General features: G+C 39.7%; 1 protein-coding gene across 1 annotated transcript in view; it reads right to left on the bottom strand.

The window, feature by feature from the left end:
• The window catches only part of GRK3 (G protein-coupled receptor kinase 3), a 118,925-nt gene that overhangs the window by 52,553 nt on the left and 40,462 nt on the right, over positions 1–25,910 (bottom strand). Inside the window, exons 3-5 of the mRNA XM_019663948.1 lie at positions 13,408–13,481; positions 2,713–2,814; positions 867–941 (exon numbers count right to left, since the gene is read on the bottom strand). Of these exons, the coding sequence (XP_019519493.1) occupies positions 867–941; positions 2,713–2,814; positions 13,408–13,481 (251 nt within the window). The remainder of the gene's footprint in view (positions 1–866; positions 942–2,712; positions 2,815–13,407; positions 13,482–25,910) is intronic.

The raw sequence follows: 25,910 nt of genomic DNA, 5'->3' as shown, positions 1-25,910 counted from the left end.
TGTTCTAAGAGACAAATTTATATTTCCTCTACGTAGAATAATCAAATTCATTTTGCATAAATAAATCCTATCATGAGGCACCAACATCAAAATCAACTTGTCTCACTGTAAGTATACCTGGATAATCCAAAAAGGGTAAATTAATTCTTCCATTTATAAAAATCATTACATTATTTAATGGCATTTTTTTCATATCTCTTATCATTCAGAAACATAAGAAGTACATTATCCATTTGAAACTGTAACCGTGTCCTTACAAGTTGCTACCTCTACAGAAAACACACAGGCTGGAAAGGGCTTTGGAAGGAGGGGAACCCAGTATGTCAAAAGAGCAGCAAATACACAGGCCCCTGAGTTGTGTGGACTGAGCTTGCCAAGTCTTGTCACTTCAACCCGTTGGCCGTGTTGTGCTCGAGACCTGAGGAGCCAAGGTAAAAATCCAGTTCCTCTAAGCATTCACTCTTGATTCTCGGGAACAACTCTGTGTCATCTATGGGTGATGATCACCGGGAGAATCGACACCTGCCTACCGCCACAAAACAAACCTCGTGAAGTCCCCGCCTATCAGGGGTGCCTGGGATGTCAAATGGGAAAACGCCTTGTCCTCCGATGCTTCGTCTTCACTGATTGATTGAAAATAATGTTACTAGAAAGCTCTAGTGATCTTTTTCGGGAAAGGAATTATGAAGGATGTTGATATAAGAGCAACTTTCAACGAGATGACAGGCAACATTAAACTTCAATTGTTCCAGTACAGTCTTACCTAGATCAAGTCCTCTAGAACCTACACACAGGCAAAGACAATGCCACCAAGTCCAACTGTTAAGCAAATGAAATATATTTATTTGGAAATAATCTTATCTTACCTGAAAAAGAGTGGATGTTACTTGATTCTTGGATACATGACTTTGCACGTGTTCTACCGCTTGTTTTGAGAATGGCTTTTAAAAATCAAAAGCAATATTTTTTCAACAATTATAAAACATAATAAACCTCTGTATGCTATACAATATCACAACATAGAATTTAACACAACGATTACTAAACAGTAACCGGTGGTAATTATATTAACATGCATTCTTTAAAGTTCTGTTGGATATTTGTGGGCAATCTGAACAAATGCTTGCTCCTCTGAGCTTCCAGAGTTCTTACAGACACATTCTTACAAGAATGGTGAGCGTGGGGTAGCTGACATATCTAATCCCACAAGAGTTCAAGGTTACTGTGATAAAAAAGTAAAGAATCTTATCATCACCTTATTTACCGCATACACCCCTCAATTAGCTGATAACGGGGTCCTAAAAAATGTAAAATTTCTAAAAAATTAAAATTTCTATATAAGTGAAAAAAAAACGCATGAAAACACACCTAAGAATTAGATGCCAGGATTACAGAGCTAAACCAGGGTAGTAAAAGTTTCTAGGTTAAGGGAAGTCAGTCTTAGTGCAACCACAACAGAGGGGGAACTGGTTATAAAAGAATAGAACCTACGCTGACAAGAATTACAAACTCTCTCCTCCCCCAAAACTTCAAATTATGTCTCCTTCAATAATGCACAATAAGAAGAAAAGCTGAAAAAGCGTATCACACTGCTAAAAACCCTCTACACTGCTGACCTACGTGGAAACTAAGTTTCCAGAGGCTTTCGCACTGAACACCTGGCATTTTCCAAGGTTCTACTGCTCCCCGGCCAAGGCGCCGGGTACTGAGGATTAGCTCTAGCTCAGAAATTCTTTCTACTACAAGGTAGGTGGGTCCAAAGAACAGTAACGCAACTATGCTACAAGAGGTGTCGTCTTCAGCCACCTCATTTATTCAAATGTCAGTAAGAGCTGCCAACGACACAATAAGTAAGAAGCACTAAAACACATCATTATCGTGCCCAGTGCTGTCCCATCGAACTTTCTGTGATGACAGTACGTTGTGTATCTGAGCTGCCTGACACAAGAGCTGCTAAGCCACATGTGGCTACCAAGCACTTGAAATGTGGCTCATGAGGAAGTCGGGAATTAAATTTTAAATTCCCTCTGATTTTAATTAATGTAAGCAGCCCCACGTGGCTAGTGGTTACTGTACCGGACACAGCAGGCCAGGACTTTTAGGCCACGCCTTTGGAAAACAGTCTTAATGTAGAGATTACATGGCTAATTTTTATTACTAATTATTCCACTCACTCCTGGTGGAATAATTTCCTAAGAACCTAGCTTATTCTAATGACCAAATAGAACTGTTTCTCTGATTTACAAGAAAAAGAAAATATTTCAACCATTATTTAACAATTAATGAACACAACATAATAATTACAATCTTCCATATTAATTCAAAGAAACCACTTAAGGTTTATATTTATCAATATCTGATTAGTCTAATTGTTACAGTATAGCTGAATTAAAATAATAAAGCTCAAGTTCCTTGAGAAAGTCTAACTTGAGATTAGCCCTTTCTTCCAGTGGCCTGAATTAGCGACTTTATTTTACCAATTTTTGCAGTGACAGTATCTGCTTTTGGAAACACAATAAGAGTATATGGAGCAACAGATATTTTATCAGAATTATCAGGAAACAAATGACAAACAGGAGAAGTGGGTTCCATCCTGGATGAGTATTGTTTAATTTTTAAACAACTTCCTCTATTTTACTTTTGTTCTGGAAACACTGAAGGTTGTCTCAAATATATCTATACTAAAGTAACAGAACAAAAAGAAATACTCACATGTGAACAAGATAGCAGCTCTTTCATGATATAGGTATCATAAATTTGTCGACTTCTACGAATGCGATCTTCCTCATTATCAATCTTTTCATATTCTTTTATCTAGACAATTTAAAAGTTACTGTTAAACATTGCATAATTATGGTGCACACCTGAAACTAATATAATATTGTATGTTAGCTATATTTTAATAAAAATCTTTTTAAAAATACATAAATAAAAATTTTTAAAAAATAAAAGTTATTGTTTGGTATGTCTTCCTAGAAACTTAATTAATTAAAATATATTACTAGTCTTGGTAGAAGCCACTTCCACACACAATCATGCAAATTAATGGAACCAGCCATTCCACAGGAAATAACTACTTCTAATTTGTAATAATGAAGTTGGAAAAATTTAAATTCAACATGAAATCTACAAATGGATTTTTTCCTATGACGAACCTCATCACTTAAATTTAGAAACACAATATTAGGAAACAAATCCTGCCATGGTTACAATTATCTTACAGTAGGATCAGCCATGGACCATTCAGCCTTGCCAATTCTCCTTTCCAAAGCACAAATAATTTAAATTTGGCTGTAATTCAGTTCTAAGAGTTATGATGGGGCTCGTTCTCACTCAACTACAGGGTTATAAAACTAACAGGAGAAAAAAAAAAAACAAACATTGTCAGGACTCCTGCAAAGAGATTTTTAAAAGTCAACTAAATATTTTGGAAAGGCATTACCCCATAGATAAAAGCACTGGTGTTTCAGGCTGGAACCTCATCTACACTGTCAAAGTATTAACAGAAAGCTTACTTCAAACAGTCTACTTTGCTTACTTAGGGAAGGTAACCTGGCTGGTGTTAAGATGGGCCCAATAATAAAACCTTCTTTACAAATATTGGGTTGTCGGAAAAGTCATGACACATTTTTGCAACAAGAAACATAGAAAAAATATGTCATAACTTTTCCAACAACCCAGTATTTGCCTTGTGTGGAAATGGCCCCAATCGCTCTAACCTGATAACAGAAGCTCCTAGATCAGGGAAGTGGTTTTGTTTATTTACAAAAATACTTTTAATCCAAAAGACAAAAAGAGAAGGAAAACACAGATGAAATATGGAGCTAGTAGGAAGACTATAGCAAAGATCTTCAACGTAATGACTTAATTATTATGTATGACTTATTTTGGGGGGGAAGAAATTGTTCCCACAGGTAGCCAGTTGTTCTACTGACTTTCATAGTCCCTGAGAGCTCTGTATTCCATATAATAAAAGGTGGGGCTAATGACTCCCATGGGAGAGAGTATAAACTGAAGAGAAATAAAAGTTACCATTTTTCTTTACAGTCTGGGTGTTGACAGTTTTGAAATTAAAATCGGTAAATCCTATAAGAATTTCTGATAAAGGGCAGCAAGGGGAATATGGGAGGTCCCACACGAGAGCTAGCTGGTTCACATACTGAGAAATTACTGGGATCATCTTGAAATATCACCCTGAAATATCACCAGTGTTAGTTACCCTGAGATGGCTGAGATTCACAAGTCTGGAGCTGCCAGGGCTTTGAATAGTCTTCTTGGAACAGATAAAAACTGACATACAGGCAGAGAGGGGTAGGTTGATACCTCATCCAAGAGGAAATGGCTGTTTTAATGAAGAAGCAATCTATCAATGTCGGCGTAACCAAAGGACCTGGGCTTAAGCACCCTACATTAATTCGGGAGAGCAGGTCTAAAGAGTTCAAACAGCAGGCCAGATGGCACTGCCGTGGCCACAAAGCCACAGTGTGGGACACCGAAATCCAAACGAGAGTCAGGAAATAAACAGGGTTCTGGCTTAGCTGATTTCTTTTGTTGTTTTGTTTGAGGCAGGCCCACAAGTTCATGCCGGAACACTAGGGTAAAACAGGTAGACTGTTAGGGAACCAAAGGCCAATGTTACTGCTTAAACATTTGAACAAATTCAAGGGATATGGAGCCTTCATGGAATGGTTATCATTGAAAACAAATATAACGAAACAGAAGTCTGTTTCAGGGCCCTATAAAGTAGGTCGACACCTGGTTAAACAAATGCTGATTCTATGGAAGTTTTCCATGAGCTGTCATAATCTGGCTATACAGAAAATTCTAGTTTCTTGGGCCAATCATACTCTGAACCACAATCCTGGCTTTATTAAGAGCCTTGTGCCTCCTAAACTCCAACTTGAGCAACAGAAAAGGTAACACTTAGTAGACAAAGTAAGAGCCTCAAGTGTCCGCGGCTGTCATTCAAAATTCACTTTATAGTATCAGGAAGACCACCAATTAAAGAATGTGCAGTCAACTATCTATTAGCTCTAGATGGGATGTCCTTATTGTGGCATACACATAAAAAAATGCCACCTCTAATTCTGGTGGTTAGGTTGTCCTGGGAACCTGAGCAGGCAGAGGCCTGGGTTCATGGTGAAAAGTCTCCCCTATAGCAGAACAGAAGAATCATCATCAATGATAAACATTCTCTCATCATGTCACCCCTTCTGCTTTACAAAGCTCACAGTACACATGCAGCCTAACTACCCAGAACCCTACAAGCAAGCGCTTTGTGTCCGCAGCTGTCACGCTCTCCACTTTCTCGCCTCCCGTTTGTCCCACTACCATTCCTGGAGGATGGTCTAATTCCATCACTTATGGCCCCTGCCTTGCCCAGTTAAAGGTCTCTCTTCTGTGCTTAACCTCACTGACTTCTCAGCAGTATTCAGCTCACTTGCCATTCCTGTCTTTGAAGCCTTCTTTTCTGACCTCTGTGATGGACACTGTACAGAGGTTTGCCACTGGCTCCTCGTCCTGTCTCCCTTGGTAGATCTTTCTCCTCTGCTTGACTCGTAAATACTGAAGGACCTCAGAGCATGATTCTCCTTAGGTTAAGCTATTCAGTCCCAGTTTGTTTCAACACCAACTGTATTCCGGTGACTAAGTCTGGACCTCTAGGGCCCACTCCTCCCCCTGAGCTCCAATTCTAAGTACCTAACTACCTGTTTGGACATTTCTACATCCTCTCTACCCCAGCCAAAGATGCTCTTCCCCTAGTCTTCTTTCTCACAAAAATGAGTCAAACCATACTCCTAATTGCTTAAACCAAAAAGAAATAATCATCATTGATTCTGCACTTTTGCTCACGCCCCCCACTACCTCCTATCTCCAATCCATCAGCTAATCATGGTGGCTTCATACTCAGAATATATCACAAACCCAGGCTCTGCTTCAGGTAATAGCCAACTAGCTGCTAATAGAACAATTCTCCTGAGGGGGAAAAAAAAGTAAATTCTGGACATCTGTAATATCCAACTACGCTGGAGCACTGGAGTGACCAAAAGTACACAGATAATGGAGAAGGGGCATCACACAGAAGCTGGAAAGTAAGACAGCACATTCCTGAAAATAAAGAGCAAGAGGGGGAGCTCCGAAACCCTGTGTGTAAACTCTGTCAAAATTTCTGTTGGGCTCCATGATGACAGGTGAGCATGGCTGACATGAAGCAGTCCAGCTAAGGCTAAAAAGAAACGAAACAAGATTCAGTGGCTACCCATTGTAGGAGAAGATAGGGCTTGAAGCTCGAGTAAGCCAAGTTAACCACTAAAACAAAAAATCAACACCCTTTGGAGAAGCAAACAGAGTTTAGAATATATTACCCACAATGTACAAGCTACAATCTGAAATTATTCTACCTATGAAAAAACAGGAAAAAGTGGCCCACATGCAAGAGAACAGACCACAAATGAAGACCAACTCAAGATGACTCTGATGTTGGAATTAATGCAGCTATTATTAGGATTTAATGCAGTTAGTATTACTGTACTCAAGACATAACAGAAAATATGCATGTAATGAATAAAACGACAAGAAATAGCAGCAGGAAAATATTAACTATGTAAAGAACCAAATGAAAATTTTAGAACTAAAAAAACACAATATCTTAAATTAAAAATTCAACGGATGGATGTAATAGCAAACTAGAGATGCCAAAAGAAAGAGTCAATGAATTTGAAGACGGATCCATAGAAATTACCTAATCTGAACAACAGAAAGAAAAAAGGACATCAGTAATATTTAGGATAATATCCAAAAATCACACATAGATATAACTGAAGTCCCAGAAGAAGGAGAAAGAGAGACTGAGATAGGAAAAAATGTTTTAAGAAATAATGGTCCAAATTTTACCAGATTTAGTGAAAGATATAAATTTATAGATTCAAGAAACTCAGCAAACCCCACAAAAGGCAAACACAGTATCTATGATTACTCCACTAAAATGCAGACTGTCACGAATGAGGGTGGGGTGAACAAGACAGTTTTATATCTGTCTAAAAGAAATATATGTTACGTATAAAAACAGTGATTGAAAGTGGATGGTAAAAGATATATCATGGAAACAATAAGCATAAGGAGACTGAGGTGGCTATATTAATATCATTTGTGAAGTCATTTTAAAGACAAAAAAAATATTACCAGCAATAAAGAGGGACATTTCATATAAAAAAAATAACAATCATAAATGTATATGCATCTAATAACAGAGCTTCAAAATATATGAAAAAAATGACAATTAAAAAAACAGAAAATTTTACATCAGGAGTTGCAGATTTTAACACCCTTCTCTCAGCAATTGACAGAACTATGTATAAAATTAGTAAAGATGTAGACAATCTATCACATCAGCCACTTTGATCTACTTGATATTTATAGAATATTCACCCAACATTCCCGTTTTACATTTTCCACAGGCTTTAGAATAAAATCTAAATTTGTTATCTGGGCCATAAAAGCTGTCTCGCTCTTCAACTTGATCTTATCTCCCTCACAGCTCTACCCCTCTCACCCATTATAAACACACCACACTGATCTTCTTTCAGTTCCTCAAACACCTCAAGTCCTTTCCCACCACATGAGGGGCTATGTCTTAGCCAGAACTTCAGCCTAAAACGGTCTCCCATTCACCCTGTTCCCATCTTTAAATGACTAGCCTCCTTGTCATTCAAGTTGCAGTTCAAGTGGCAGCCCCTCAGAGAGTCAGTCTTTGACCATCAATCTAAAGTGGCCACCAAGTCGCAATACATCAGTTTTAAGTCACTGCATAACAGTTATTACTTCCTGATAGATTTCCTGTGTTTTGAGTCTGCTTTGAGTCACTACATAGCAGTTAGTCCTTCCTGAAATGTTTCCTGTTTATTTATTTATTACTTGTTTATTGTCTGTTTCTCTCATCAAAAACAGAACCTCAGCGACAGCCAGGATTCTGCCTATCTTGTTCATCCAAACAACGCCCCAGCACTGGTGTTTGATCAATGTTAGTTGTGTGAGTGAAGGCAATCCTATATAGTAACATTACCTCTGATCTTATATTTACTTTCTGTTTTCCATTATTTATTTTTACATCTGTGTTTTATCCAACAGTAACAAAGTGTATAAACCAACACACCGAGCAGTAACTATGTGTCAGGCACTGTTCTGGTGTGTTGCATTCACACAGGACAATACTAGGAGACAGGCACTGCTATCACCCTAATTCTTAGCTGAGGAAACCCAGGCAGAGAAGCTAGACTGCTTGCCCAAGTTTAAACAGTCAAGAACTGGTGGAGTCCAAGTCCAAACTCAGGCAGTCTGAGTTCAGAGCCGGAACTCTTAATCACTATGTCACAACCTCTCCTACACCATAATATTATAGCTATCATGCTTTAGAAAGCAATGGTCCATCCAGCATCCTACTGGAGCCTCAAAATTAGCCTGTCAAGTAGCAGGAGATGATTGCTAACCTCATTTCACAGATGAGGTAACTGCAGCTCAAATATTAAGTCCCCATGCTGTGAGCTCCTCAAGCACAGGGACCATGTACTGTCTGCATTTGTAAGCTCCGGGTCTGACACAAGGTAGGCACCTCAGAGTTTGCTCGGTGACAAGCCCCATGTCCCACAGCAAGTGAGAGGCACAGCTGCACTGAGATCCTAGCTAGGCCTGCTGTCCAGGAGTTAAATAATGGTCGAGATGAAAATACTGACTACATACACGCAAGCCGCAATCATATGTTAAGTATCACATGAGCATTACAGACCACAAATGGTGTGAGAATCAAAGGAGTAAAAAACATGAACACTGTCCAGGGGGCTTGATAGAGAGGACAGAAATTGAGCTAGACGTAGATTTTCCACAAGCTGAGAAGCAGAAGAAGCATTCCAGGCTGGTGAAAGGACCTGATAAGTAAAGTAACCAAAAGAGAAAGATAGAGAGGGAAAGGTCGGTAATAACTGATAGAAAGCTATATGAAGGTCAGGATAAGCTATTAGGACTTGAACGCACAGGAAACAGTAACTATTAAAAATGTGAGGATATAGGAAAGTAGAAATACAAGGTACAAAATATGCAAGACACCTGACCAAAGACTTTTCTAGAGATTGGGGTGATGAAGCAACAACCAGAAATAACCAGACTGATGAAACCAAGGAGTCAGAAGAATTACTGATAACTTCAATGCTTAAAGGCTGCACTGACTGAGAGAACTGTATTGGAAGCCGCATGGCTGGATGGCATCTTCAGTAAAAGAATACAGAGCACATGGCTGAGGAGCTTTGGCATATAATCTGATAAGCCAGGTCCATCATGTGCCAAGCCAGCAGAGAGGCGACGAGAGCTGTGGAGCGAGCCAACAAAGAGAAATTCCAATGTTTAAAGGTCAAATGGAAACATATCAGCAGTCGTCACCACCTTATTGGCAAGGAGAGCTTACGAAATAGCCCCGAGTAGATTGGCCATCTGTTTCAACCTGGCAACAGTTATCTTTAAAGGAGATTTCTCTGTATTTGACAAAGCAACTTAGTACATGCTGAAACTGGAAAGGTGAAGCTTTTAACAACACAAGAAAGCAAAAAAAAATTGACAGATCAAGCTGTGTTACCCAGATAAAACGCCTGACGATTTAGACTGAAATAATAAAGTTACTTCATACTGAGCAAAATCCTTTTGGGTTTAGCTCATTTTTTTTACTTGACGCTAAATGTACATCATAATTTGACCATTCTTCCTGGAAATACGTTAATGTAATTTTTAAAATTAAGAAAAATCTCAAATTTTCATGTATCAATAAACCACCAAGAAAGGAATATCCCTCCAATTTTCCAACTTGTACAAAGATTACTAATATCTGCCCTAATTATGCTATGCTTTAGGGTAAAAGATAACATCATGCAATAATATTACATACATGTCATTTCTTAAATATATTTAGTTTTTAAAAATATTTCCTAACTCTTGTTTTAATTTCCTCTTTGAGCCATAAATTATTTAGAAGAGTATTTGTTTCCAGGCAGTTAAGGATTTCTTAGTTGACTGTGTTATTAAATTTGAGCTTAATTCCACTGTGATCAGAGACATATGCTGAACAATTTCAATTTTGAAATCTATAGAAGCTTTCATTAGGGCCCAGCATATGATCTGTTTTGATGAATATTCCTTATGCACTTTAAAAAATACAAATTACATTTGTGCCGGATGCAGCATTCCATGTCTGTCCATTAGGTCAAGTTTATACATTACTTTATTAAGATCTATATTCTTACTAATGTCTTGCCGGCTTGTTCTATAAACCTTGAAGTGTGTGTCTCCCACTAGGATTGCAGATTCAGTTTTAAATCTGTCCATTTTTGCTTTATACATGTTGAAATTATGTGATATGTAACATACAGATCGTGATAACGACCCTTTTATCATTATGAAATAATCTCTCTTAATCTCAAAGTAGCATTTGAGAATTAGTGTACTCTGTCTGATATTACTATTGCTATACCAGCTTTGCTTTGGTTAGTGCTTATATTGTATATCCTCTTCCAGTCTCCTGATTTAAGTATGCCACTTGTAAGCAGTATATAATAGAATTTGGGTTATTTATCGAGTCTGACAAACTTAAGTCTTTTACTTGGAGTATTTAGTCCATTTATATTAAATGTAATTATTTATGCAGATGGATTTATAGCTACCATCTTCCTCTGTTTTCAATCTGACCACCTACTATTTTATTACCTTTTTGCCTTTTCTTAGATACAAAGTTGTTTTATTCCATTTCCCCCTCTTTTAATTTATTAAATATACACATTTTATTCTTTTAAAAGTTATCTTAGAGATTACAGTGTGGCTCCATGACTGATTACAAGCCTATGCAAACAATTACTTTTACTATTCCTCCCAATAATTCTAGAATCTTAAAACACTTTAACTTTTTAACCCCTCTCCTGCTTTCTGAGGTACTGTCATGTTTTGCATACACTTTAAACTCTAAACACATTATATTATTGTTTTGCATGTTCAACATCTATTTATATTTTACATATTTATCTTTTATGATGTCCTCACTCCTTCCTGCATTTCCATCTGGGGTGATTTTCTTCTACTTAAAGTAGCTCCCTTTAGTATTCAGTAATGTACGTCCACTACTGACAAATCCCCTCAGTTTCTGTCTGAAAATATTTTATTTCACCTTAATTTTTTGAGGAAAATTTTTGCTGGGAATAGGATTCTAGGTTGGCAGATTTTTTTCTTTCAGTAATTTAAATTTGGCCATTTCATCGTTTTTTGTTTTTTAATCATGTCTTTTAAAATGTCACACAGTTCAGTCATAATATTGCTCCTTTAAAAGTAATGTGTCTTGGGGTTGCCGGGTAGCTCAAGTGGTTAGAGTTCAGTGCTCATAACACCAAGGTTGCTGGTTCGATCCCCTCATGGGCCACTGAGCTGTGTCCTCCACAACTAGATTGAAATGACTACTTGACTTGGAGCTGATGGGTCCTGGAAAAACACATTGTTCCCCAATAAAATCTTTAAAAAAAAAATAAGTAATGTGTCTTTTTCTACCCTCTTGTTGCTTTTAAGATTTTTTCTTTGTCATAGGTGTCCACAGTCTTATATTGATATGCAAAGGTATGTTTCCTTCGTATCACTTTGCTTAGGGTTTTCTAAAATTTTTGAATTTTTGAAAGGTAAGCTGCCACCTTTCATTATTTTGTTAAAATTTTTAGTTTTATCTATTCAAATATTGCTTGTGCACCATTCTCTCTTTCCTCAGATAGGACTCCAACTCTACATATGTTATATCTTTTAACCATGTCTCCAATGTCTTTAATGTCCACATCTATTTCTTTTTTATTGGGTTGTTGGAAAAGTCATGACACATTTTTGCAACGAAAAACACAGAAAAAATACGTCATGACTTTTCTGACAACCCAATATTTTATTTTTTCTCTGTGTTTCAGTTTGAGATTACCCACTGATCTGCCTCTGCCTATTTATTAATCCTGACTTATATTGCAACTAATCTGCTATTGGTTCTAGCCATTAATTCTAATTTCAAATACTGTACTTATGTTCTAGAATGTCCACTTGGCTTTTCATAATAAAATCAAATTATCCTGAAATTCCATATCCTTCCATCAGTGTTGTCCATCTTTTCCTGTATCTATTATCTTAAACATATTATTTAGTTATATTAAGCACTTGTCAGATGACTCCAATATCTGATTCATCTGTGGGTCTGCTTCTATTGCCTTGTTTATAAGTCATATGATCTTGTCTCTTAGGTATCTAATAGTTGTTTACTGCATGTGGAACACTGTAGATTCTCTATATATGTTATTTGCTACCTGCAAAAAATACAGAGAGGGTTCCCCTTATACTCTGTCACACAGGTGTGGGTGGGGGGGTCATTACCCAATAAAGGATTTAGCTGGGCTGAGTCTGAATTGCCATTTTTGTAGGACTCTAGTCCTACATTTTTGTAGTCTGCCTCTAGTTTGCCCCATTCCTAAGGCATGGGTGTCCATGGAGTTCAATGAGAAGTCTTTGTCTCCTCAGCACTGGAATCACTTCTGCCCTTAAGAGGTTTTCAAAATATAATATAGCTCTTTTGCCTCCTGTCCCGCTCAGCTGCAAAACTTGGCATATATCTTGAGAGAAAAACTAAACACCTTTTGGGCTCCTCCAGTCCGTTTACTTTTTAGTCTAGCCCCAGAAACCTATTCTGGCTTTTTGTCTCCCAGAAGCAGCCTTCTGCCAAGGGCCAAACCTGGACTATAATATGCCCATTACACCTGGAACCAACAGCTGACCCAGGTGATAAGTAGCTACAGGTCTTCGGTGCTAAGAGAGCACTCCCCATGGGTTTTCACCTCTTGCCTGTTCTGTTTTCAGATTCCTGCCCACGGCAGGTCTACATTTCAATATAGCACCATAAGGCGGTGGGAGATTTCAGTGTGTCTTCCAGAAGCTTTTGGCCCAGCTCTTTAGCTCCCCTGCACATTCTCCCACCAAGTCTCCAATCTGTCACTCCAGCAATGTGGGACCTGAAAACTCTCTTGTTTCTCTTTCACCCAGTAGCAGCCCTATGCCCCAGCTGCTTCTGCAGAAAATACAATGGATGGTAATCTTCAGGGCACCTCTGAGTGATTCTCTATTCTCTGGAATTTTAGTCCAACTATTCCTCATTGCTTCCAGGGCATTCCAGAGCCTTCAAAAATATAATTTGTACAGATGTTGTCAGCATCTCTAATAAACTACGTATTATATCTTGGCCTACTAATTACTTTCAATGAATTTCTAAATATTTGTAAGATACTTAGTAGTCTTAATATTTTCCAAAGCACAGTTTAAATATGCTTTTGAAATAAAAGCATCAGTAAAACAGTTACTTCTTACCTCTTCATAAAACTTCACCTGAGGTACAGCTTCATTAATTTCATTCAAACAAAAATCTTTAAATAGCAAGAAACCTAAAGGAAAAGAATAAAAAAATTCAGGGTGGGCAATAAATTGAAGTTTTACCCCACAGGGTATATTCAAAGTAATATGTTGATACCTCAACCTCTTCCTCCCTTATATTAAAAATAAATCAAGGTGTCAAGAGGCTAATTATACCCCTAGAGGGAAATACTCCTTGTAAATTAGGAGTATCACATACCTGGCCCCTTGCTTTGGGGTTCCTCCTCTATTGGCAACCCACTTTTTTAAAACGCATGATAAGCAGTGCTAGTGGTCACCACCACTTGGAGCCATTGGTCACTATAGCAAGCAGAAGGGTAAGCAAAGAAATCAGTTATAAAGGTAGCGTGGAAATGTTGGTAAGAGTCACCATGGAGCTGATGAATACCATGCCCACCGAAACAGGACTAAACTCCCTACAAAGACAGAAAGACTTTCATAACCCTTCCAGCCTTTTTTCTCACCACTTACTCCCTCCAAGTCCCCACACCAAATACCTCATGCCAGAGCAGATTACCCATTCCCAAACCATTCTTTGCTCCTTCACAACTCCATGCCTCACCTTTAAACAATCAGTACTTTATGCCTAGAATACCACCTCCATTGTACAGTGCCTGGTACGCAGTAGGAGGCCAATAAATATTTGTTGAATGTTTGTTTCTATAAATCTTCCAACATGCTTCTGTCAAAATACTTGGCACACTTCAGTTAATGATCTGCTTTGTAAGTCTCCCACCCCATTTTCAAGCCTTGTACCTAGCTTAATGCTCAACACATAGTCAAAGCTAAATGAATGAAGGAACTGAGTAGGACAAGCTGCATCAGACTGAGAGTAGAGACACTGGAAGACTATAAAAAATAAAAAACAATAAAAGAGTCAAAATAATTAACGGATTGCTAGAAGAAACAGAAGGCCCAGAAAGGAGCTGAAGAAGGACTTACAAAAAGTCTAAAATGTAGGGAGAAGACAGACCAGAGTGCCCCAGGTAGGACTGAGACAAAGGAAGCAACTCTGACAAAGTTTTAATTAAAGTCAGCATGAGAACCATGTAACTTGAACTTGGCTGCTACTGCTCCATAAATTCCCTTCCATAGTTTCAGGAACATGACCTTTGAAAATGGCAAATGGCCACTCACTGGAACTAAAAGAAAAGCATTAGGACTACATGGCTGAGTAGACAAGACCAGAACAACTAGGGCGGGGTAAAAACCTACAGCAGGAACACAGCCGCACTCATATTATCAAGGAACTGAAGGGAGGCTGACATATGAAGTAAGTGGGAAATGAAAGAAACAGGCTTGTACAAAGGGCTGAATATGCGAATCTCTACCTATTTGCATATTAATATTTTACTTTAAATAAAAGCAATGGTCATCTTTTTGTTCTCGGTCATTTTAAAGTAATTTCAAATTCCCTTTGTCATTTCTTTTTTGACCCATAAGTCATTTGGAAACAAGTAGATTCATTTCCAGATATTTTGGATTTTTTTTTTCAGGTATTTTTCTGATACTGATTTTTGTTTAATTCTGGTGTGGTCAGAGAACGTATTCAGTATGATTTCAATGCTTTTAAATTTATTGAAACTTGGTTTGGGCCCCAAATTTGGTCATCTAGGTAAATGCTTCATGGGCACTTTGGAAAAGAAAAAAGTGTATAGGGTAGAGTAGAATGTTTCTTTGAACAAAACAAAAGGCAATTAAGCCAAGTTGGTTGAGAGGGTTGTTCAAGTCCATCCTCTAAATCCTTACTGAATGTCTGTCTACTCATTCCCTCCATTATCGACAGAGGACTGTTGAAATCTCCATTTGCAACTGTAGATTTGTTCATCTTTTACCAATTATCTCAGTTTTTGCTTCATGTATTTCTTTTTTATTTTTGGAAGAGAAAATTAAGATGAGAATTTGAACGTGGGTATTTTGATCATATTAAAGATGTTTTTTAAGTGTCTAAAGAACAACATGAACTGATGTACCACACACGGATCACTGGCTTTTGACTGCACTTGGAATCAAACTGAAACTGTTCATCATGGCCTGTCACGGCCTCTGGAATCTGGTCCCTGCTTTTTCCTCCGGCCTCATCTGAAAGCATTCTCTCCCAAGCTCACTTCACTTGGACCAAGTGTTTATATTCTAGTTTCTACAACACCAAACTCAATTTATCCTATGGGCTTCAGACTTGCTATCCCTGCTTCCTAAAATACTCTTTCCCTGGATCCTGGGGCCTTCAGAGCTCAGCTCAAATGCCCTTTTTCCTTAGAGAGGCCTTCTATGATTCTCGCTCATTTTCGTTCTCTCTCTCTGATCCATTCACACCTTTCTCTCTCTCTCTCTCTCTCTCTCTCTCTCGTTCTTGCTCACACACACACACACACACACACGCACAATTTTGTTTACAGAACTTATGACTACCAAAAATTACCATATGCATATGTTTACTTCTTCACTATCTACCTTCCCACTACAATGTAAACTGAATATGGACAAGTCACATACTCGTTATGTCTTATTCTCTACCAAGCTCCGAGCAACAGCGGTTCGAGTCAGCCCGAGCTGAGCAGCCGCTGAGCTGCCAACAGGTGGCAGGATGGCTCAGCTAAAAAAAAAAAAGAATGTCTTATTCTCTACCACATTTGCAGGAACAAGGACATTGACTGGGACATAGAGGGAGGTCAGAAGAAAGAACAAAAGAAAGGACGGGGAAGGTTCTCAGGAGAAAGGGAGAAAGCAAGGAAAGAAAAATGTCGGGAAAATGGGAGGGAGGGGGAATGAGGAGACGAGGGAGAGAAGGCGTTGAATGAGTGAAGAGCCAACTTTACATGTTTTTACCAACTTCTTTAATGCAATCTTCATGGTCAATGTGTAGGATGAGCCGAACAACTACTGTGACATCCTGCAGGGGAAACATCATTATTTTCCTCATGCGTCCACATGGACTGAAGCTGTACTTTCTATCAGAGCAGCTGTTAAAATAGAGCAGCAAGAAGATCTTTTTGCCTTTTGGATTCATTCTAGATCATTGTGTTCCAGACTGAAAGTAATTTACTCTCATCAGGCTTAAATTACATTAAAAAGCAAATTAAGTGTTTCTCAGATTAGAACAAAAACTAAAGGAAAAAAATCAGGAAATAATTTGCCTAACAGGTTCATGTTATCAGTGCCATTTCTCCAGATTTTAAAGAATAAAAAATGGTGACCCAACTCCTGTTTACTAGATAATTGTATTTAACAGGATGTGTTTACCCTGTTTCCATATCTGAACCACTGCAAACTGCATGAATACTGATTAACTTTTCAGTGTATATAACATCCAGGAAATGCAAACTATCCTAATTTTCTACAATATTTTGCAAAAATTAGTAGAATTATATTCTTTTGAAATAAAATATCAATGAGAACCAGAGGGTGTTAAATATAAGTGGTGTCTATGAAAAATTTTGAAATTGTACCTCCAATATTTAAAAAGTGAAAAAAAAATATGAAAAAAGCCTTGCAAGAAATAATCTTTGTCCTAGGTTTTGCCAGAGAGGCTCAAACACTGGGAAGGCAGACTGCATAACTGCTAAAATTTCCTACCAATACAGACAGGCTGATTCAACAAAGCATTTACTGGGTGTCTACTAAGTGCCTGAGCTATGCATCGGGGAGGTAATGATGAAGACAGAGCTTCCCTATAACAGGCTTATGGGTTGGTATAAGGGACAACAAAGAAATAAGCAAATAAAATAAGTGTAATTTATGGTGAATGATATAAATAAATTTAAAAAGATGTTAAAATAGATGAAAAAAGGGGAAGCTGTATTTTATATAGAATGTCAGTAAAACCTCTGAGCTGTGCGATGAACAAAGTACAAAGCATTTCAGATAAGAAAAGGCTACAAAGTCTACTCTCACTCCTTCTATTCAATAATATATAAGATGCTTTAGCCAGTGTAATAAGATAAGAAAAGGGAATAAAAGTTAATCAAAATGGAAAGGAAGAACTAAAACTGATTCTGTTCACAGACAAACTGGTTATCGATATAATAAATCCTATCTACAAAGTAACTACTAGAAAACATAAGTGAATTTAGCAAGGCCACAGGATACAAGGTCATTAGATAAGAATTAATGACATTCCGATATACTCACATCATACAATTTTAAAATGGAATTTTAAAACAAGTCCATTTGCAATAGTATCAGAAAAACAATCAATACTCAATATTTAGGAATAAATAAATAAGAGATACACAAGACCACTATGCTGAAAACTACAAAATATTACTGAGAGAAATTAAAGAGGACCTAAAAAGAACTAGAAAGATATACTCAAGTTTATGGACTGGAAGACTCCGTGCTGCTTAGATGTTAATTCTCCCTAATTGATCATTAGACTCAAGGGGCTCCCATTTGAAATCCCTGCATGCTCTTTAAAGAAACTAACTGACAGGCTGATTCTAAAACATATATGGAAGTGCAAAAACTCTAGAATACCCAAAACATCTTGAGAAAGAGAAAAAAAAGTTCAAGGACTTACACTACCCCATTTCAAGACTCATTATACAGCCACAGCCACAGGAACCACACAGTGTGACCCTGGTGTAAGACTGTATCAATGGAACAGAAGATCCACGGAAAATACATCCACACTTATACGGTCAATTTATTTTCAACAAATGCTCCAAAACAACTTTATTGGGAAAAGAAGTCTTTTCAACAAGTGGTGCTGGAAAACCTTATATCCAAATTTTTGAACAAGAAAAAGAAAGACGACACTTACCTCCAAACTTATAAAGAATTAAAGCTGATCATAGAACTAAATGTTAAAAGGTAAAACCATAAAGCTTCTAGAAAACATATAAAATGTCTTAACAGAAAATATGTATTCAGAAGATTTCTTAGGCAGGGTACATAAAGAAATGATAAATAAGATTTTATCAAAATTTATTTATTTATTTATTTTAGCTGAGCCATCCTGCTGTCTGTTGGCAGCTCAGCGGCAGCTCAGCTCGGGCCGGGAATCAAACCGCTGTTGCTCAGAGCTCACACTCTTGAGCAAACTCTTAACCAACTGAGCCACTCAGCCAGCCCCGAAGATTTAGAACTTATGCTTATCAAAAGACATTTTTAGGGCTGGCCGAGTGGCGCATTGGTTAAGAGCTGGCTTGGGACACCAGCTCTGAGCAGCAGGGACCCAGTTCGGATCCCACATGGGGCCAGTGACACTGCCCTCTACAGCTAAGATGGTGAACAACAGCTCGACCTGGAGCTGGGCTGCCATGAGTCGCTGGCGACGGTGTAGGCTGCAGTCCCCTGCTGCAGTGGGCTGCCTTAAGCTACCGTGTGTGGCTGGCAGCCAGCGTGAGCGACTGGCAGCCGGTGTGAGCTGCCAAGAGCCGCCATGAGTGGCCATCCAGAGGATGGCGCGATCTGCCTCATTCGGCAAGAGCGCAATGATGGTGCCAGCTTGGGCCAGTGAAGCAACGTCCTCCACAACTAGACTGAAGAACAAAACAACAGCAGCTTGTCTGTTCCCCTCCCCCAATTCCCCAATAAAAATCTTTAAACAAAAAAAGACATTTTTAAGAATATAGACCTACCACAACCAGAAATGAAATATTACAAAACTTCAAACTGAAAAAGGCCCTGTATCCAATTTATATATACCTTAAAAAAAAATCTTACAAATCAATGTTTAAAAGAAAATCATCCAATAAAAGAATGGACAAAACGTTTGAACACTTCACAAAGAAGAGATCTGAATGGCCAGTAAGTATTACACATGAAACGGGCTCAACATCATTGGTCATCATGCAAATGTAAATTAAATCACTTTGAGATACCACAGCAAAACTACTTGAACGGCAGAGTGACCAAGATTAACAACCCCAAATGCTGGCGACCAGCACTCTTCATTTGCTGAGGGGTATATATGATATTTTGGACTCCTCGTGCCTCTGAATCAGCAGGCAAAGAAGGGAGTTACTGTGCTGGCTGGGGTGATTGATCCTGACTATTCACACAAAAATCTGAACACAGATATTTATAGTAGCTTTATATACAATCTCAGAAAACTGGAAACAATTCAAATATTCTTCAATTGGCGAACAGATTAACTGTGATGTGTCCATCCAACGGGATACTACTCAGCAATGTAAAGGGATGAATGACTGACATGCGCACCAGGAGTCCACCTCAAATGCCGTTATGCTGAGTGAAAGAAACCAGACTCAAAAGGCTACATACCGAATGATTCCACTTACATGTCATTCTGGAAACGATGAAACCACAGAAACAGAAAACAGGTCAGAGGTTGTCAGGGGTTGGGGCGTAGGGTGTGAGGTGACTCTGAACAGGCACTAGAAAATTTTAGGAGGTGATAAACTGCTCCATGTCTTGATCTGGGTAGTGGTTATACAACTTTATGCATTTGTCAAAACTCATAGAATTGTATACTCTAAATGGTGAATTTTTTATTTCTTGAAATTATACCTCAATAAACCTGACATCCTCCCTCAAAAACAAAAAGTAGAATGAAAAAAGAAAGAAAGAGAAGATTGAGCCAGGTACAAGGCTCAAAAGATGTTCCCGAGTAGTGGCCACAAATTGGATCCAAAATTTCTGGAAGCCAATGCCTGATCACTTACACAATCCTCAACGTCTACAGGATGTCTTTCACAAAGCCCACGTTTGTATGGAAGATAAAACCATTCACACACAGAGGCATAGGATAAAATAAGTAATAACAAATGTTCTTGGTAAGGCAAAGGTCAAAAAGTACTCTGAAACATTTAGGATATGTAATATTCTTTGCAAGTGAAAATAAAGGAACTCTTCAATGATAAATAAGAAAAAAAAAGATATAAAAACGTTAAACTCCTATAAGATGTCATGTCCCTCCTGGCTAAATAGTACTCACCTATATTCCCAATGATTAATTCTCCCTTTCCTTTCTTCCATGTTCCAATAGGAATAAATAAATATACATTGAAATGAAGATTTAGCTAATTATATTTATGTTTTTCATATAAACCTTAAATGTATTTATTTTCATTCAAGTCTACTTATCAGACTAGAACTTTCACATCTTGACTTAAAATTTTATAGAAAGAGAAAATTAAAAACGAAATGTAATTTAGGAATATTGTAACTAGATCTTCCTCTAAAATCCAAGTTATCCATCCCACCCCCCAATTTAAATTCAGAACATACGTGCTCAATAAAATATTTTAAATTAATAGGATCATGCGTTTAGATAATGGAGAGATTTGGGGTCCTGAATATTAAGAATCCAGTAGACAAAAGGACAAATGGTAATGAGCATGGCCAAAGGAAAATTCATGGAACGTTCCAGCAATTGTATCTTAACCTGGGGGGCAAAGGGGAGACTGAGAGGAAAATGTGAAAATACAGTGACAAGAAAATTCTATCTAAACTAGATTACTTTCAGCCTTTTAAAAACATTTTATTATAAAATGATAGAAAAGAAAAAAATTTCTGGCTATGTCACCATTCTAATACTCTTTCCAGACTGTGGTGAATTTTTTCATTGATCACAGTTGTATGCACATCTAATTGTAAACAAACTGACAATTAAAACAAAGGGAGATTTAAAATAATTTCAATTGAAATAGAAATATTCCAATATGCCACCTGATTGGTATTTCCCAAAGATTTCTCAAAGAACAATGATTAATACTGGCATTATGGAAATTAGGGTATGAATGAACACCACAGATTAAACACAGCCAGGACAAAATGTGGGGTTGGGATGGGTGGAGTGAATATCCTGAATTTCACCACAAATTAAAGAGTGAGAGTCAACCAATTAATACGTGTGTGCACTTAGTGATCGTTCGTGAGCCATGCACTTAGGATTTGAGCACTCTTCTATATGTCTATTTCAATAAAAGCTTATTTAAAGCAAAAGAGAATCAACCAGTAAGTAAGTATGGCACAGAGGTATTGACAGACATACATAAAAGATAATAATACCCAATTGCATTGCATTAGTTAAATGCCAAATTCACTTTGTGAGGGCGAGATGCATTACACAGATCTCCACGGAGCAACGCCACTCGGCACCCCTCTACTCACTCATCCAGTCTCCTTTCCACTTCATCCTGCATGCTGCTGCCCAGATCCCATCGTGCTGTTCCCGCTTTGGAACTTCTCACTGGAGATGCACAGGATGTTGGGTAAGACCCAGCCTCCTTCATCGGCACCGCTGTGCCCCACAACCTCCAGCACCAAAGCACAGCAGGCACGCTACCTGCCAGGTGTAAGCATGTGTGGCTCAGCCCGCCTCACCTTCACTGTGCTCCTGGAGCTGAAACAGGCTCCTCTCTCAGCACTCACTCCCTTCTGGCCAACCACCTGGCAATTCTCCTCCATCCATTCCCCCGCCCACCCTCTTTCTCACAACCACCAATCCACCCCCAGACTCCACCCCATCAGCGCCCACTCTACCTGCAGGACTTCAGCCAGTGTCACAGAACGCAGTGAGATCTGAATGACCGCTCACCCTGGGCAAGGTGGAGCTGCCCCCCTTCTATGCTCCCACTTTGAAGGCATGATCCCACTCTTTTGCAACTACCTATTTTTATTTTATGAATGGGTAAAACGGTTCAAAGTTTTAAAAATGCAGTAAAAGCTGTAGAGGGAAGAGTTTCCTTCAAGCTATTTCTGTCCGTCCTCTTCCCAGCAGCACACCAAGCACCATCCCCCCAGGGGAGCCACTGTTATTGGCTCCTTTATCTTTTCGGGGAAGTGCTGAGTGTCACTTCTGAGCCAGGGTTGTTAAGAATTAGTGTGACTTCTTTAAGCTCTTTCACCCAGCTGGACGGATGCAGAGGACAGCAAGTCCTCAGGGACAGCAGCGCCACAACAAGGAAAGTGCTCAGCACATGGAGGGAGAGGCCTGCCGCTAACCTGGAACACCTGCCCTGCTCGGTCCCGAATGAGAAAGCAACTTGCATGTGTAGCGTCTCTGCCATTTCAGGTCTCTTTGTTACAGGCGCCTGTGTTACCTTCTAACACAACACAAAGACAGACGCAAGTCACATCTCTATTTTCCACCACCACCACTGCCTGCGTCAGCCTTTTTTCCATAACGCTACACCTGGGAGATCTCCCTACACCAGCCATAAAAGACGCTTGCTCCTATAGGGGCACGGGACACCATCGTACGGAATATCATAATTTACATGACCTGTTCCCTAACGGTGAACATGTAGGATGGTGCCAATGTTTTGCTTTTACTAAACTGCTGCAATAAGTGGCCCTCTCCATACATCATTTCTCATGTGTTCATGCATCTTCACAGGCCACATTCCTCAGAGGGAAATTTCGAAGCTAAAGCCTGTATGGGCGCTCTGTTATCTTACTAGGCCTGGGCAAATCAGCCCCCGTGCAGTAGGCCCACGTACACTCCCACCAGCAATGGATCCAAGTGCCTGTGCATACCCACGGCCACACGGAAGTGTGCTATTCAACTTTGGGATCTTTTGCCAATTTGAAAGATAAAAATGTAATCATATCTCAGAGCAATCTTCATTTGCATTTCTCCTATTTTTTACTAAAGTTGAAAATCTTTTCATATGTCTCAGTTCCACTGGCTTTTGCTTTTTTTTTTTTTAATTTTTTTATTGGGGAACAGCCATGGTCATTCGTTACACATTGCTTTCATGCTACAATGGCATAGTTGACTCTTTTAAGGGGGGGGGGTGCAGCTCACAGTGGCCCATGCGGGGATCGAACCTTGATACTATCAGCACCACACTCTAACCAACTGAGCTAACCGGTCACCCCTGGTTTTTGCTTTTTAATGGCCAGTCTTTCCATAGCCTTTGCCCATTTTTATGCTGGGTTATGGGTGTCTGGCTCACAGGTGTCCAGGGCCTTTCTGTATTGGGGTTTACTCGTCAGCACTGCCGCTCCCGGAATCCTTCCGGTTCTCCACTTCTCAGCCCTGGACCACAGCCGGGGGAGCCACATGCCCATGTGTGATTCCTTGTCCTGCGCCTGGCATTAATGGAAACACCTCTAGCGTTTCCTCATTGGACAGCTGGAACCTTGTTAGGAAAGGGTGCACCTCTGCCTATGTCAGCGAGTACCAGCTGTGTGTTTATTCACGGGCTCCATGACGGAAGTGCCCTGCTCGTGTGTAGTTTCTCCTCTCTGATCCCAGCACAATGGCTAGGACTGAATCGGCTCAACAAACATTTGATAAGTTTACTAAGGGGAAGATCAGTATGGCTTGCGGTATAGTCAGAGGTGGCTTCAGGCTGGACACAGAGAGACTAAGGGGCGAAAGAGTCCAGAGAGAAAGAAGGAACAAGCACGCAGAGGTAGGAAACTTCAGCTCAGATAAGGAAAGAATGAGACTTCAGATCTGGACAGGGCAGGTTCCTACAGGGAAGAGGCAGACGGGGTGCTTTATTACACAGTAATGTGCTCGAAGGCGCTAGGAGAGCTGGACATCATCCAGCAGCCTAAGGAGCCATTTCACAGAATACCAATACCAGGTATTATCAGTTACACAAGGCATAGCGTTTGCTGAACGCTGCGAAATGCCTAAAAGCCTGCTGGGGAATAGTTTTTAATACAAATGGGCAATTGTTTCATTAACAATTCAGGCTCACCTCTGAGATCCAGGTCTGAGGAGTTCAGAGCTGGAACTCATTTTCTTAAACACACAGGCCCTGAGCAAAGCTGAATTCTCACCCCTTCCCCTTCCCTGTGGTCCTCTGCAACGGGACCCTCACCCACCACCACACCTGTCCCCAGGTGGTCCTTTGCATCTTCATCCCATTACCTCAGCTGACCTAAAATAGGTACTTAAGTGCTGATCCCTATGAACTAACAATGCCTGCCTACTGGATATTTTTATTAGAATATGAAGATGTTATCAAAAGCCTCTGAGACTCAAATGATAGAAATGTGACAGCGGAGCTCCCTGAGGGGAGGCTGCCACTGCCGACCTGCTGGGACGCTGAGATGACAAGGCCCACAGCCCGCTGCTGTGGAACCTCACGTGACCGAGCCTTGGAGCTGCTTTTCCCATTTGAACTTGCGATGGAATGGATATGAAAGGACTATTTACTAGGGCAAGGAGACGGCTTCTGTGATCATCTCACCCAAATTCATTTTCACTTAGAACCAGCTGACTCTATTCAGCTAATTCCAATTAAACAACACATATTAAGTTATATGGTTAAGTTTAATTTTTTTAAGGGCAGTTACACTCAGGGCCTCGTACCATTTCCCAGAAGTGGGGATGTCGCTGCGGAAGAAACGCTGGCTTTATCAATGAGTGCTCCTCCCGCCCTCCGCACAGTGTGTGGGGGACAATTACACAGCTGCGATCCCATGACCCGTCTATTTGAAAACACTGCCCAACCAATCCCCCTATTTCTGTGGATGTTCCTGGTCTCTGTCATCTAGCCCAACAGTGCACAGACACCCACAAGCCATGGCGAAGGTGATGGAGGGGACACTCGATGTATAAACAGCAGGCCACCACTGTACCCCTGGGATGCTGCCATCACACTGAGAAAGTCATCACACAGCCACAAATACACTCTTTACACAAAATGCTACAGATAAGAGTTTCACAGTAAACGCAGTTGAAAGAATTTCACGTTAACACAGAAAGTCAACTCCCCCTCCAAAAAAAAAAGTCTGTTCCTCTGGGGTGTAAAACACTGAGCTAGAAGCTTGAGTCACTTAGAGGAAACAGGCATCAGAGGTTATCTTTGGTCTCAAGGAATTTGTACTCCAGTTAGAGAAATGGCACTAATGAGGCACCCTGGTAATGTTACATTTTCCACAGTAAGTGCCAAATGAGTGCCACATACGTGCAGCAGGAACACCAGAAAATGGACTGTTTATAGTGAAGCTAGTCCATGGGTGGACCTTAGAGAAAACCACAGGCCAGAAGGCAGCGATCCACAGAGACACAGAGCCCGCTGGAAGGCGTAAGGTGGCAGACAGTAACGCTCACTCGGTGGTGAAAGTGGGTGCTAACAGAAAAAGACAAAGGAACAAAGACCGAGGCCAGTTTTCCTGACCTGAATGACAGCAAGCAGTAAGTGGAACTTTATCCTGTAGTGGGGGTTTTGGACAGGGTTTAGAACACAAACGAGACATGATGAAATGGTATTTTCAGATGACTTCATCACGGTTCGAAAGGGACTACAGGATGAAAATAAAAATAGGATAGCCAGTCCTAACAAATCTGGACCAGGCTATAGTCCAGGTAATATTATCCAGTGTCTGGACTGGGGATAATCTTAGTATAAACTAAGGTGGTGGTGGTGGAGATGGAAAATGACAGGGCATGTGTGACCAGGACGGAGAGGAGTCAGCAGGCGTCACCATCTGGAGTCCTGAGTGGCACAAACAACGGTGGTGTCATTAACATTAATAGCAAGAGAGGAAAGGGGCCAGATTGGGGG

Source organism: Hipposideros armiger, unplaced genomic scaffold (genome assembly GCF_001890085.2).
Source record: "Hipposideros armiger isolate ML-2016 unplaced genomic scaffold, ASM189008v1 scaffold_411, whole genome shotgun sequence".
Lineage (NCBI taxonomy): Eukaryota > Metazoa > Chordata > Mammalia > Chiroptera > Hipposideridae > Hipposideros > Hipposideros armiger.
This window is presented reverse-complemented; position numbering and strand designations above follow the sequence as displayed.